The following is a 14,568-nucleotide window of genomic DNA, read 5'->3' as shown; positions in this document are numbered from 1 at the left end:
GCACTTTAAAGATTTCATCAACACCTTTATTTAGGTTCCCAACTGGCCGGTTCCAATTTCACCCGTAGCTAGTGAAGGATTGAAAAAGCACGAGGCAAGTTACATATAGCACTATATATAAAATATATTTGTTATATAATAATCTACATGATGATTAAAGGGCATGAGCATTTGTAGTTGCAAGTTGATGTCACCATTTTTGTAGGCCAAATCTTAGTGTGACATTATCATCATTGCTTTCTTTATTATTAAATTTTTCTGACCATCTTGGTGTATCGATGACAATCAGCCGTAGAAATTAGAACTAGCACCAAAAACGTGACAACTCCATTATGTATGGTTGTTGAGATTTAATTGGTTACAATTGAAGAGCGTAAGTGTGACAAATTTAGTCCTTAAGGTCACTTACAAAAGCTTTCAAAATGTATGTCATGCATTGATATATGTTGGTGGAATGAGCGCTAAATAAAATAGGGAAGAATACCAAAAAATCAATAAGAGCATTGTGTGGTGTAGTCACGGTGAGATGTGTCCCGTGTCCAACGAGTTTTACCGTAGCGGGTCGTTGGGTCAGTGGATTTCCCCGAAACTATTGACTATGGCTTTGACTACTCAACGATGTCTTTTGTTTGGCGTCTTTCGTTATTATTGTTTTATACCACATAACCGGACATTAATAGCTATTAAATAAAAAAATTGTTTCAAATTGGTGCTAAATGCCAATTTGGATAATGTTCAATGTTGCATTAAAGATTACATTATCTTAATGATAAATTTATAAGTAGTATACACGCCTTTATAATATTTTGATTTTGAGTTGTTTTTAGCCTTTTAATTTATTTATTTTTTATCTTCAAATGGAACAGCCGATTTTGAGTTCTAGTTTTTTGGGCTTTTACTTGAACTGGATTTGGGTCGTGCGGTTTTGGGCTGGATCCTTAATAATAATTTCAAATTTATTTATTCATCTGGAATTGAATTATTGGGTGTCGCTCTAGATCATTCCAAATAATTCACAATGATACTTGATCATCATCACTTTTTTAAAATTAAAAACAAAACCACCGACAAAAACTCCCAAATCTACAAACAACAACAACAACTTGACTTCAATAAATTCCCCCCCCCCAAATTTCTTTCAAATTTTTTTTCAAAACTTCTTCTCTCTCTAATTTCAAAATTATTAATTAAAATATATAAGGAAAAACTTCAATTTCAGATATGGCTGCTGCTAACACCGATTCACCTCCTCTTTCTGTTGTAAGTAACAGATCTTCTTTACATACATAACCTATATAATTAGGGTTTTATCTTTACTCTTTTTATACTTTACTGAATTGAATATACAACTTTTTTGTTTGTTCTTTTTTGATATAAATTTTATTTTGTTTTTGGCAGAAGAAAGAAAATGTGACACCAATTAATTCAAAGATTGCGGTATGTTCTTTAAAATTTTTTTTATTTATTTTCATATATGTTTTTATTTATATGAAAATTGAAGGCGTGCTGAAATTTGTTTACAGGAAATAAGTGAATCGAGGGCGGAACTGCTTAATAGAATTCAGAATTTGAAAAATGTATTTTATTTCTTCTTCTATCTTCTTTACTAATTTAATATTTGTTTTAGTTATTTATCTGAATTAATTATAGAAGTGGTGTCCGGATGTTGAATTGACTAATTTTCAGACGGTTAGTTAAAATTTCAAACAACCGATAACATTTATGTATTTTTTTAATTATTATTGTCTGGGCGTACCAGCGAGGAACTTGTAGAGTGTATTTTAGTCGAATAAGCTCTACTTATTTATAAGCAGCTAGTAAGTCAGTTAAACTGAGTTTGTTTGCCTTTTAAAATTTCGATTAGCTAGTCCGTCCAAACACCTAGTGAATAAGGTTGTTGCTGTTATATCTATTTGATGATTGATATTTGATTTTGAAAATGAAGGATCTTCAAAGTTGGAGGTCAAAGTTAGATACTCAAGTTAAGACCTATCGTGATGTAAGTATACTATATCTTGTTACTTTTCTCCGGATTTCTGTTTTTTTTTTTCCCACTTCCAGAGTGTATTGTGTTTCTAATTCTTGAATATATTATCGTAAACTAATCATTATATATGTTAAAATGCCAAAAGGAAATACTTCATTTCGCTAAAATTTGTCAGGTTTCATTGATAAGTTGTAAATTGGTATACAAAGTACAATTGTTGACATGGTTGTTTTTATTTCTGTTTTGTAAGAATGATCATCGTTTCTATGCGTAAATCAAGTACTATCATGCGGCTTTGATTTGCCGTCTGTGTTATTAATTCAGAAGGAAAACAGACATTTTTATACACCTTGGATTATATATCATTTCAAGTTGTTGTAAGTTAACTGCATGTAGGTTAGGGGATTATTTGTAACAGTGTTTCAAATTTCATCCAGCCATGTTTATAACTTTAGATGACAGAAGTTTATTATTGAGTAGTTTTGCTGGGACACATATTGGTAAACTGTGCAAGTCACCATTGTTTTGCTGTTAGACCCTTGGTTCATGTACCAAGCTTAAGCTATCATCAAGTACAATATGGGTTTAAGGAATAAGGAACGAGTAATGATACATAGGACTATAGTATGGACGTAATCCTGTCAATGGTTAAGATTTGCAGATAGAGCTACAAAAACGTTTGAACTGATGCTTATGGTGCAATTGGTTCTTGTTCCTGCAGGAGCTTTCAGACCTTAAGAAAACACTCAATGTGGAAGTGGACCAGCTTCGATCTGTAAGAACTTTTGCAATACCGGTTCCGCACAGTTATCACTTTAACAACTTAATATTCTAATACTTTTCTGTATGGGTCCAGGAATTTCAAGAGCTTAGAACTACTTTACAGCAGCAACAAGAAGATGTAACTGTTAGTTTAAAGAACTTAGGGGTAAGTTGATTACAGTATATGTTTTCCACATTATCACAATTGTTGGTCCAAAAAGTATGAAATCTGAGCCAGTGGTTATCTATAATTGTCTACAGCTGCAGGATGTTTCTGGAGATGTTAAAGATACCGAAGGTTCCAAAGACACCGAAGGTTCAAAGGACATTGAGAGTTCAAAAGAGAAAGAAGAGACCCCTTAAAAGAAACTTATAACAAAGTTTGCATTAAGTTATACTTTTTTATAAGTTCTACCTATTATGTGTTAATTTTGTATTGCCTGGAAAACATAGTATTATCATCTATGCTAGATGATTTTGAATTACTGAAGTTGTTGACGGATCTTGTTATGCAAGAATTGTATTCCATATCAAAGAGTTCTCTGACTAAACGTCTTTGTTGTAGCTTCATCACAAGTTTAAATCGCTGAAGTGTTCTTTTAGCATCTTTACTGCTTACATACAGCAGTGACCTTACTAACAATCTTACCAAAAAATCGAACACATTAAACCTATGTTTTAATCAGCCATTAAGTAAAATACGTTCAGGTGTAACAACTTCCTAGCTTAGAAACTGACTTGATAGAATACGTTGATGAGTGACAATGCATTGATAAAAAGTCATAATCACGAGAGTTCTGCTCATTTAGCCAGGATGTAACCAGCTATCAGTTCTAATGAATACGCTGTTACAGCTCTGTCAGATAAAGAACTCTGGAAAATCACTAAGATTTCACGATTTCACATATATTCTAAATGAACCTCGTTTGTTAATGGTTATCGCTTTACTCGTATTTCACAAATAGAATAAACAAAGCCAATATAGAAAAAAAGTAACTGCTAGTGCTGCCTTTTGTGGGTTTTGAGCCCCAATACCTCGACGGTGTATGGGGGAGGTTAAGATGTAGGTAGACCTTACCTCTACCTAAGTAGAGAGGCTGCTTCCAGTTTCTACCTAAATGGTAGAAAAGGCCCTCCAACCTTTGCATGGATGAGGATCGAACCTATGACCTCTGTTTCCAGAGGCAATGGTGTTTACCACTGATCCAACCATGCTGCTTAAACAAAGCCAATATCGTATCCAAAATAAAATGGTGAGAATAGGACACAGTGACTCTGTACTTGGTAGTTGACTGTATTCTGTGTCACTACAACAATCTACTGATTTAAACCAGAAACATAGAAATATACATGATAGACTAGAACATGTAATATAAAAGTTCAAATTGTCAATTTAGACATATATACTTTGTTTGATATAAACCAGAAACACAGAAATAGACATGATAAGAATTATTACCCCGAAACTTGCTTAAGTAACTGTTGTGTATAAATAGTAGCTACACTAGGTCCCGTACTTCAAACACATTGGGACGGCTCTTGACCACAATATCATATAAATGTATAGACTTGAGTTTGTTAAAGTCTTTAGGGAGGGAGATAAGGTGCATTGTGTGGAAGCTTTTATGAAATTGAAACAAGTCAGGATCGTCATAGTACCTCTCCCATCCCAAAGGCAACAACATTCTCTCAAGCATCTCATACGATGTCACCACTTGGTTTGTCGCTATATGAACTAATACCTTACGCCGACGTTGACCCAACCCTTCATGACTAGAATTATAGTCCAAGAGTCTAATTATCCCGTTCTTGAACACCCAAACACCCGACATATATATCTAAATAAGAAGATGGTACTTTTCTTTTTCTTTCTATTTTTATAGGAATGTGAATTGGATGATGTTGAAAGTGGACATGGGTAATGGTTGCTCACTTGTTTGTGTATATACAAGTATATAACCGGTGGGTATATATGTGCATATATAATATATCGTATACACATGCCACGTAATAAGGAGGGTATATTCGTGGGGACCTATACAATCCAAATATGACATTGTGATCGAGTAACCCATGAGCCCGCGTGTGTATGTGTGAGGAGGTGATCATAGTATAGTGGAATCTAAGATCCCTTTCTCAAAGTCTTTCTCGTTTGTATGAAATTAACAATCATATTCAGATTTATACCATTTCTAACAAAAAGGTGATGGGGTCATTCATTATAGAAAAATTTGTATGGATGGGACAAAAACTCCCTCTGTTGGTGTAACTAGGAACAAGACCCATATATTTGTAAAACTGGAAAGTCCGGTGTCTAAGACAATGAACTTGGCCACGTACATTGAATGCTGGTGTTGTAGACACCGAACTTGCCCACGTGGAGTAAATCTGTTGGTGGTCCTTCCGTCCTTGAACTTCGATTTCAAATTTACAAATATATTGGGCAAGTTCGGTGTCTAAAACACCGAACTTCAAAGTAAGTGGCCAAGTTCGGTGTCTTAGACACCGGACTTCCTTGTTTTGCAAAAGTTTTGAGTAAAGTTCTTAATTGCACCATTGGGTTGAATTTTGTTCCTATCCGTAAAAAAACTCTTCATTATATAAGAAGCTAGAACGTGTAATAAAAAAGTGGAAGTTAGTCATGGTATGACGTGATTTATATTTATTAGTGTTGATTGTGAAACTGCTTAATATAGGTTGATAATGAGCTGATTACCAATTTTAATAAATATTAAATTTAAAACAAAAGATATACGAAAGGAGATATCGAGCCAAACATCATTGAGTAATTTATTTTAACTTTGGACTGTAGATTTAGTAGATAGAAAATGCTAGGGGAATGAAAATGTGGTGGTATACTGGTATCTTTCCATAAGTGAAAAATAATGTGGATGCAGGGATTATCTTTTGGTGGGACCAATAGGAGAAGTCTCTTAAGTCTTAAACAAAATGAATTCGAATTTGGGCTAGTATATATGGGCTAAATTTTATATGAATATAGTTGTAGAGGTGCAAAGTGATACCAATAAATATTTTGTGATGGAAATTATTAACCCTTTGTAAGCATATGTTCAACTTTCTTAGTTCTCTTTTTGTTTTACAAGTTCTTCTAGGATGCTTTTTAACTGACTTCTTTTTCTTTTTTTTTTTAATCTCAAACTGAATCGGTTTATTTAATCTTACTACTTTATTTAAATACGAGAGATAGTGTTCGTGTGTTGCGGCGGTGAGATGGTGGGGTGATAGTTTAAGTCATAGAGTATGATAGTCAAATGCCTTAGTCGTACGGGTTCCGCCATCGGATTTAAAAATTTGTCGAAAGTATATCGAATGACATCTCAAATGAAAGAGTGTTATAGTGTAAACTAGTTTAGGATCGGATTAGCTACTATCCAATAGTTAGAGGGTGCTAAGTGTAATATTAGTAGAATAAGTCGGTTAGTCTATTGTATATATACACAAAATACAGATCAATAAGGCAGTTTTGTTTTGATGATAAATCTGATTCTTCTTCTTCTATGATTTCTCTCTAATTCTTCTATAATCCCATTTCTATCGTATCAAATGGTATCAAAGCCACCGATTCTCCGGCGTGCTTCCGATTTCGTCTCCGATTAGGGTTCCGATCAATTTCAGGCAGCTTATTGAATCCCTTCTTCTTAAAATCAACAACGACTGGATTTTGATTTATTCTTTTTCGTGAGTTATATCAATCCTGATCATATCTCCAGTGATGTTTTTCTTCTCCAGTGAACTATCCGATTAAATGAAAAAATAAAAATTTAAAAAATTTAAAAAAAAATTGTTATTTCCGATCATCAGCAACTGTTCAAGATTAGGGCATCAACCAGAGTTCTACAACAGAAAACAGTTCAAGAATAATGGCAGAAGAGATAATGTCAAGCAGGTAACATTTTTTATTACTGTAGTGTTTTTCAAGATTGGTTCAAACGAGTTCAGATTCCTGCGAGATTTAGTGATTTCTATGGTGTCTATCTCTTTATTTGTGGTTAAGAACCGAAAATTTGGGATGTGTTCGCCTCATGGCATCAATATAGTTGCAATACATTTCTTTACGCCTCATGGGATGCTAATGGTTTACGAGATTCATTTTCTCCATTTGATCCTCAATTTTCATTTTACAAGAAAGAATTGAAATGGGATATTACAATTAGTCTTGACAAGTTGATGAAGGACAATGAGTTTTTTAGGAACGGGATGATTCAAAAAACCATTATCGATGAGGTAATTGATGATAAAGATACAGAAAAAAGTGAAAAGAGAGCTGTTGTGAAATATTCGTCTGAAAATTTAGATAGTGCATATAATGTGTTTGATGAAAGTCCTGAGAGACTTAGTGTTGTAATTCATATTGTGAAAAGTAACTATAACGTGTTTGTTGAAAGTTCTGAGAGACATAGTGTTGAAATCAGTGATGAACTTGAGGTGGAAAACAATTTCAATTCGGAAATTGGAGATATTATTAGTGAATTGTATGAGAATGTGATTCTTGCTTCAAAGATTAATTCTGATAGTGTGCAACATTATAATGAGTGTTGTAGAAACAGGAAGGTTAAAGGATTGCTTAGTGATGAAGTAAGTGATGTTAAAAATCTGGAAATACATTGGGATTTCAGTTTTTTTTTTAATGGATTTTTATGCTTTGAATGTGATTTGATACTTTGTCGATACAAGGGATTTTTTTATTTTTATTTTTATTTTTAGAACAGTGAAGGGTCATACCACGGGTATCCGGACTAAATATCGTGGGCCTATCCGATCTCCTCCCCCGCCCGCCCTACCTGGTAAATTCAACTCGTTCCAACAAGAAAACCTGGCCAGCCACAACGCTCGAGATGGGATTCGAACTTGTGACCCTTGCTCCAACTTTCGGGTGTCCTATCACTGCGCTAGCAAGTGAAGGACTCGATACAAGGGATTTACAGTGGAGAATATGGCTTTTATTGGTATGGACAGTCTTGGAGTTCTTGGATTGGGTGCTGATGTTCATTTGATTCTATGGGGGATTAGTGGGTTACTACTACAGCAAGCTTATTGCATTGAAATGGGTGTGGCAGAAGCAACCTGAGAGTATTGGAGTACTATGCAGTTTAGAGTTCATGCTTTGAAAGGGACATTGTCCACAAAAGATTAAAAAATAAAAGAAATTTGGGAGTACTTGGATAATGTGGTGGGCAGGTTTCCACATTTCTATTTTTGAAGACAAAAACTTCTTAAAGAGGAGGGTATTATTACAGTGTAAACTAGTTTAGGATCAGATTAGCTACTGTCCAATAGTTAGAGGGTGCTAAGTGTAATATTAGTAGAATAAGTCGGTTAGTCTATTGTATATATATACAAAATACAGATCAATAAGGCAGTTTTGTTTTGATGATGAATCTGATTCTTCTCCTTCTATGAGTTCTCTCTAATTCTTCTATAATCCCATTTCTATCGTATCAAAGAGCATGAAAATTTAATAACACTTATACAATTTTTATAATTTATCGATATATGGTTTTTGAGATAAAAGATTTTGAATGAATTGGAAGAATAAAATAATTTACAGATGAGAGATAAAAAAAAAATGAGTCGTTGAGATTTGAGAAGAGAGAAAAAAAATAAGTTGTTGACATTTTAGGTTATTATAGATATATTAGATATAAATGTTTAAATTAGTATATAAAGAATAAGGGTACTTTGAGTAGTTCAAATAATTTTTTCTTCATAAAAATAAGGGCAAAATACTTTATAAGATAGTATTAGATATTAGATATCATTCCATGTCATAATTCTCAAACCCAACTTAAAAATTGCAGAAATCAATTGGTGGTGGTTGGTGGATATATCGTGGTGCCTGGAAAGATCATTTGATGTTAATCAATAGTCGAGGAACATGCTCAAATGTAAAAAAGGAGTTTGAGGAACATGTTTCATCTTTCACTTTAACCTCCAAAGTCAAAAGGGTGATATATAAATTGAAAGTCCATTATTGAAGGTCAACTACTGCAAGATGAAATTGTAATGACAATTGGCTATAGTAAAATGAAAATGGACCTCCATTGTCGATATTTAAACCGAATATTTATGGATTATTGTTGATGTGAAGAATGTAAATTTGCTGAATGTTTCAAACTAATAATTGAGTGTCAATATATTCTTCAACTTCCCAAAGCTATTAAATCCTTCGCAGGTTTCAAATCGAATTTGATATTAAGTCAAAGCTGTCCAAAAACAAACCCAAAGGTTAATTACCCGCCTCACACCATATTTGTAAGTTTTATAATCGGTTCCGGGACATGAATTATCTAAAACAAATTTATATTATGGAAAGTTCTCATCTAGGACAAATGATTTACGAGTATATTACTCCAATTGGCACTATCACATTTTTAAGGTTAATATATTTAAGGTTAATAACTTGGGTTTAAAAACTCCAACCCCAGTTGGCCAATGAGCTAGCTATATTATATTTGAAAGACCAAAGACATTCCCACAACTTTGATTTTAAAATCTTGATAACGGATTAAAAAAGGACCAATTGTTAGTTTAAGTTTATTTTATTCTTTATATATATATATATATATATATAAAAGGAAAATGATAATGACAGCCTTAAGGGCTGTCACTAACAACTTATTACATGCTTAAAAACTTATACATTATATATTAAAAACCGTTCTCTGATTTTTTTAACAGCAAGGTACAAATTTTAATACACCCAATTAGTTTTTACTGACAACCTTAAAAACTGTCACTAACAAAAGCCATTAAAAAAAAGACGAAATTGTTTAACCGAAGAAAAAAGTATCATATTAATATCATAACTAACTCAACCATGGTTAATTCCTAACCCACACGGACTCGACTCGTTTGCCACTTGCAAAATCTTTTTTTATAAAGTATAAAAAGCAACTTGTATGCATAATTGACCCGGCAATTTCGTCATTATCCCATTTGACCCGCTGTGTGCGGCCCACAATCACCCAACCGGGCTGGTTTCTAGTTATTATCTTAATCGTTAAGATCCACTCAAACCTCAACTTCCTTGCTGTTTCCATCCCTCAATATCGGTTTATACAAAGTCTATATAAACCTCATTCCATACATTCTTCATATTTATCAAACAATTTTTCTTACAATTACAACTAGCAACTATGGAGTTCAGAACTTTAGACATTACTCTAATTTCCGCAAAAGATCTCAAAAAAGTCACTCTCATCGGTAAAATGGACGTCTATGCAGTCGTATCGATTTCGGGCACTTCAAGCAAGCCACAAAAGCTCAAAACACATGTTCATCAAGACAGCGGGCCTGATCCTACGTGGAATTTTCCCATGAAGTTTATTATAAATGAAGCCGAGGCGTTACAAAACCGGCTTACGCTTGTTGTTGATATCAAGCATGAGGGGACGCTTGGCGGCAAGGATATTGGACAAGCACTCGTTCCGATTAAAGATTTGCTCGATGGAGTATCGAAAGATGGGAAATCCGAAGAGTTCGTTAGTTATCAAGTGAGAACGTCTTCCGGGAAGCCGAAAGGGAATTTGAATTTGAAGTATAAGTTTGGGGAAAAGTATACGGAGAAAGTGCAGGAGCATGTTGTTACGGCTTATCCTGCTGGTATGGCGGTTGGATCCAGTTCTGCCGGATATCAACCGCCATATCCTCCTCAAGCAGGAGGGTATCCACCGGCTGGTACATATCCTCCCGCTGGATATGCGCCTCCACCTCAAGCTGGATACGCATATAATCAACAACCGGGTTACGGTTACCCACCACCCCCACCTCAGGGGTACGGTGGCTACCCTCCCCCACAACCTGGATACGGGTATCCACCGGTTCAACAGGCACAAAAGCCAAAGAAGAATGGTGGTATGGGTATGGGGTTGGGAGCTGGTTTACTAGGAGGAGCACTTGGTGGGCTTTTGATTGCCGATATCGCTTCCGATGCTGCTGGTGGTTGTGGTGGTGGTTGCGGCGGTGGCTGTGGTGGTCTTTGATTGATCAAATGACTTTTTTTTGCTTGTATTTATCTATCTTTTATTTCAAGTTCATTGTAATTAGACTTTTGATATATTACTACTACTTTGATTAACGGATTGTATATATTGTTTGGCTAATTATGTTCTTCTGAAAATCCAATAATTAAGCAACTAATATATATGTTGAAATAACCAACAAATTTGTTTTATACAAAGGCAAATAAATTTTCTATTTGATAAAAATTGTTTAATAGATTATATAATCGTTATAATTATATATTCTAATACATTTCTATCATTGACATCTCCATTTTCATCTAATTTTATTATCACGTATAATGGTACTATGACAGCTCAAAGTAGTTGAACTTCATTGTATAATCTAAAAGAATCGTCATCTAATATACAATTCCCTAGATATTTAGAACGCAAACGGAAAATTTCATTAGCGAGCTCCTTATACAAAGAAAACGTACAATTACAACATTCGAGTATGTTGACCGATTTGGGGCAATTAATCCACCTAAAATTCAGGAAAATGCGAAATGTTTGATTCGATCACCTTGGATGGTTGTGCTCGCCTTCGATCCATATGTCATAGACATACATCAGTAGTATTAAGTTCTATGAACCGCCCCTTATACAAAATGTTCTTTAGGTGATACAAAAGTAAAGCCAACTTGTGGGCGTTGAAAACATTCTCTGGAAATGTTTTAAATACCGGTAAATATCAGTCGGTATTACCGGTCCGTAGACCACGTCGGTATTTTAAATCCGGTATTTTCACTATTCAATACCGGTCGGTATTTATGGTATTCCCGGTATTTTCCGGTATTACCATACCGGTATTTTCGGAATTTTCAAAAAATAAATTTTGATTTTTTTAAAAAATTATTTTTATGATACTTTAATGTTATTTTTTGTTATTTGTGAACTTTAAAACCTATATTTTGTTATGAAATACATATTGGTATTATTTTTGAGTAAATTATAATTGCATTTTGACTATCTTTGTTAAATTGTAACAAGTTTTGTAAGATTTTTACACAAAAAAATATAATAAATAAAAAATAGTCGTACCGGCCAGTATTTCACCGGTAATACCGGAAAATTTTTCCACGCCGGTATAACTAAAATACCGGTTTTTAAAACATTGTTCTCTGGATGTGATTAGAAAAGTTGCTTTCAGAGTATTCCAATCCTCCACCATTTAGAAATTTTATATGGCATCCCATCTTTATTGATTTTACCTGTGTAACTTGCGAAAAGATAGATGACTCGTTTCTGTCTCTAATTTACACTTTTACAGTTTTACACTCAACATATTTTATAGCCGGGCAGCCCAATCCTATGGACCGACCCAAAAATGAACTTTTACCCTGCATCTCCAAGGGCCAACAAATTTGGGTGGACAAATACGATCCAATTAACCTAGCCAGTCATATAAAGTAACAAAATCTCTATACTAAATTAAAAGTATTTTTAGAAAAAATGTGATATAGCAAGTCTATATTTTTTCTTAAAATCTCTTTATTTTAATTATGATGTCATAAATAATTGACAGTATGTTTAATTAAAAATAGTTCACTAAATACTTATTTAAAGTTACCAATCTTTTATTACAAACAAAGAAATTTTTTTTATAATTATTATGTTATTCAATTCATCATCTTTATATCAATTATAATTAATAACAAAATTTACATGCATATTTTATAGTTTTATAATTTTAATTAAAACGTCCGGGTTAAACCCGGATAAATTTGCTAGTTGTCTGCTAAAAGAGTACTTTTAAGGTTTAAAATTTTTTTTCTAACATAAATCGCCCATAAAAATAAAATTTGTGTTAAAGATAGTGCCTTGCTTAATTATATTGTGCTAAGAAGATTACCTTAAAAAGTAAATTAACAAGTTGTTATATTTCAAATCAAATATATGTTCCACGGAAAGACTTGAAATTATTGTATGCATGTCATTATATTTGATTCTCAATGTTTATTTATTTATTTTTTAACAGTAGTGGTGATTGGACTCAGCGACATGTCTCTTCATCGTCTGTTTTGGAGGAAACCAGCTAAATGCTAGAGAAAACCCCCATGTTCCACTTCATTGGCAAAGACTTCTCAATAATCCTTTCAAAGATTTCGAACCTGTGACCAACATTAGACTGAAAGACATAAGGGGCTTTCAATGTCCAGTTGGGCTAAATCCCATAAGACTTCTCAATGTTTAATTTGTATATCTAAGAAATTTTAAACTATGAATATGAGAAATTCTCCAATGACAAACAAATATGTATAAACAAAATTTAGAAATTCATTAGACCAATCAAAACCAATAGAATTAATTTATTTCTTTTATTCCATGTCCTTATTTGATTGGTCACATGAAATTGTAAATTTTGTTTGTAAATATTTGTTTGTCATTATAAAATTTCTCATCATAACATGTATCCCACTAAAAAATTGAGAATCTCATTCATCGTCACTCATGACATCGAGAAATTGTTGCAGGGATTTTCTAGTAGCGGGGGTACAAGAAAGTTTTTAACTGTTAATCTTTTTATATTTAAAACTAGTCTTACTTTTATGTACAAGTTGATTATATGTATATTGAATAGTTTTATCTTTTCTATAACTGCAAAAGCTAAAATATTAAAGGAAAATGCTAAATGCATAAAAACTTGTATTTTGCATATCAAAAATCCACCCTTTAAATTTCATGATGTGTAACTATTTGAAACAACTTAACTAAAACCCTTAGATCAAGTTGTGTTTAGCAAAACCTAACATTAAAAAGAAAATATAACACCGGCCACTTAATATTCATCTGTGTTTATACATAAAATCCATTTATGACTATAATCTATAAACCCTTATAAAGGGTATTGGGATTAAGTTTTAAGCACTTTTTTTTTTATTCTCATACTACCCTCCTTAATTACATTATATTTTATATCCTTTCCTCTAAATGCCAAACTTATCCCTATCAAAATTTAAACCCACAAAAAAAACCATATCAAAAAAAAAATATCACTTTTTCCAGTCGATCTACCTATCGCAACCCTTGCCATCAATTTATCACCATCAACAACTAAATCACAACCCCTCTCTCTCCGGATTCATCGCCCCAACCACCGCCGCCGGATTCCTCACCATCAACAAGGGTTTTTCTAATATTGACAGTCGCCTTCTAGCCGCTGCAACGCGCGAGCACCAGGCTAGTTTATTATAATGTGTCTTAAATCTAAGTTTTCAGAAAAGATAGAATGAATCATAAATTACTAAAAATAGAGTGATATATTAAGTGAAAACTGAAATTATCAAAGCAATGTCCCTTACTTAATCTGAAACTAGATGGATACCTGCACGATGCAGTGGCAGTATACTGTAGCGGTGGGCGGAAGTGACAACGGTTGATAGTAGTAATTTCCATATCAGCGTTAACAAAATTGCGGGTTACAAAATAGGGACAGTGGTTGAAGCATGCCTGATTTTAGGGTGGAGAGGGTATTATAGGAATTAAAAATGTCCAAAGGCAAATAAGGTATTTTAAAGACAAAAATAGTTAGAGAGGGAGGGATTTGCTTTATTAGATAGTATAGATAACTCCTAAATCCTAGTTCGAAAACTTCGAATATAATTCTATCATATCTAAATTCAATTATCGAACCAATAGTAAGGAGTTACAATTACCACACGTAACTATATGGATATATTCTAATTATTATCAATTTATTAAATATCAAAAATACCATATGAGTAATTAGGATAGCTTTAATTTCTATTTCTATATGAATATATATTAAATTTAATAATTTGATTAAAAACATAT

The 14,568-nt window shown here is 33.2% G+C and overlaps 3 protein-coding genes across 4 annotated transcripts; 2 read left to right on the top strand and 1 right to left on the bottom strand.

Moving 5' to 3' along the window:
• Positions 1 to 1,084: 1,084 nt before the first annotated feature.
• On the top strand, positions 1,085 to 3,300 carry LOC122582650 (CAP-Gly domain-containing linker protein 1). Of its 2 annotated transcripts, none has more exons than XM_043755083.1 (7): positions 1,085 to 1,260; positions 1,402 to 1,437; positions 1,524 to 1,577; positions 1,946 to 1,999; positions 2,709 to 2,762; positions 2,844 to 2,915; positions 3,011 to 3,300. In XM_043755083.1, exons 1-7 carry the CDS (start codon positions 1,222 to 1,224, stop codon positions 3,110 to 3,112), a joined length of 411 nt encoding a protein of 136 aa, XP_043611018.1. In that variant the 5' UTR covers positions 1,085 to 1,221; the 3' UTR covers positions 3,113 to 3,300. The 2 variants fall into 2 exon arrangements, with proteins under 2 accessions (XP_043611018.1, XP_043611010.1); XM_043755075.1 differs by having other exon boundaries at positions 1,100 to 1,260; positions 1,399 to 1,437.
• Positions 3,301 to 4,153: 853 nt separating this feature from the next.
• Positions 4,154 to 4,676, bottom strand: LOC122586051 (flowering-promoting factor 1-like protein 3). Its single transcript, XM_043758163.1, has one exon. The coding sequence runs from the start codon at positions 4,579 to 4,581 to the stop codon at positions 4,249 to 4,251; it is 333 nt and encodes a 110-aa protein (XP_043614098.1). The 5' UTR covers positions 4,582 to 4,676; the 3' UTR covers positions 4,154 to 4,248.
• Positions 4,677 to 9,798: 5,122 nt separating this feature from the next.
• Positions 9,799 to 10,847, top strand: LOC122604386 (protein SRC2-like). Its single transcript, XM_043777283.1, has one exon. The coding sequence runs from the start codon at positions 9,907 to 9,909 to the stop codon at positions 10,750 to 10,752; it is 846 nt and encodes a 281-aa protein (XP_043633218.1). The 5' UTR covers positions 9,799 to 9,906; the 3' UTR covers positions 10,753 to 10,847.
• The last annotated feature ends 3,721 nt before the right edge of the window (positions 10,848 to 14,568 follow it).

This window comes from Erigeron canadensis, chromosome 1, assembly GCF_010389155.1.
Source record: "Erigeron canadensis isolate Cc75 chromosome 1, C_canadensis_v1, whole genome shotgun sequence".
NCBI classification, from domain to species: Eukaryota; Viridiplantae; Streptophyta; class Magnoliopsida; order Asterales; family Asteraceae; genus Erigeron; species Erigeron canadensis.
This window is presented reverse-complemented; position numbering and strand designations above follow the sequence as displayed.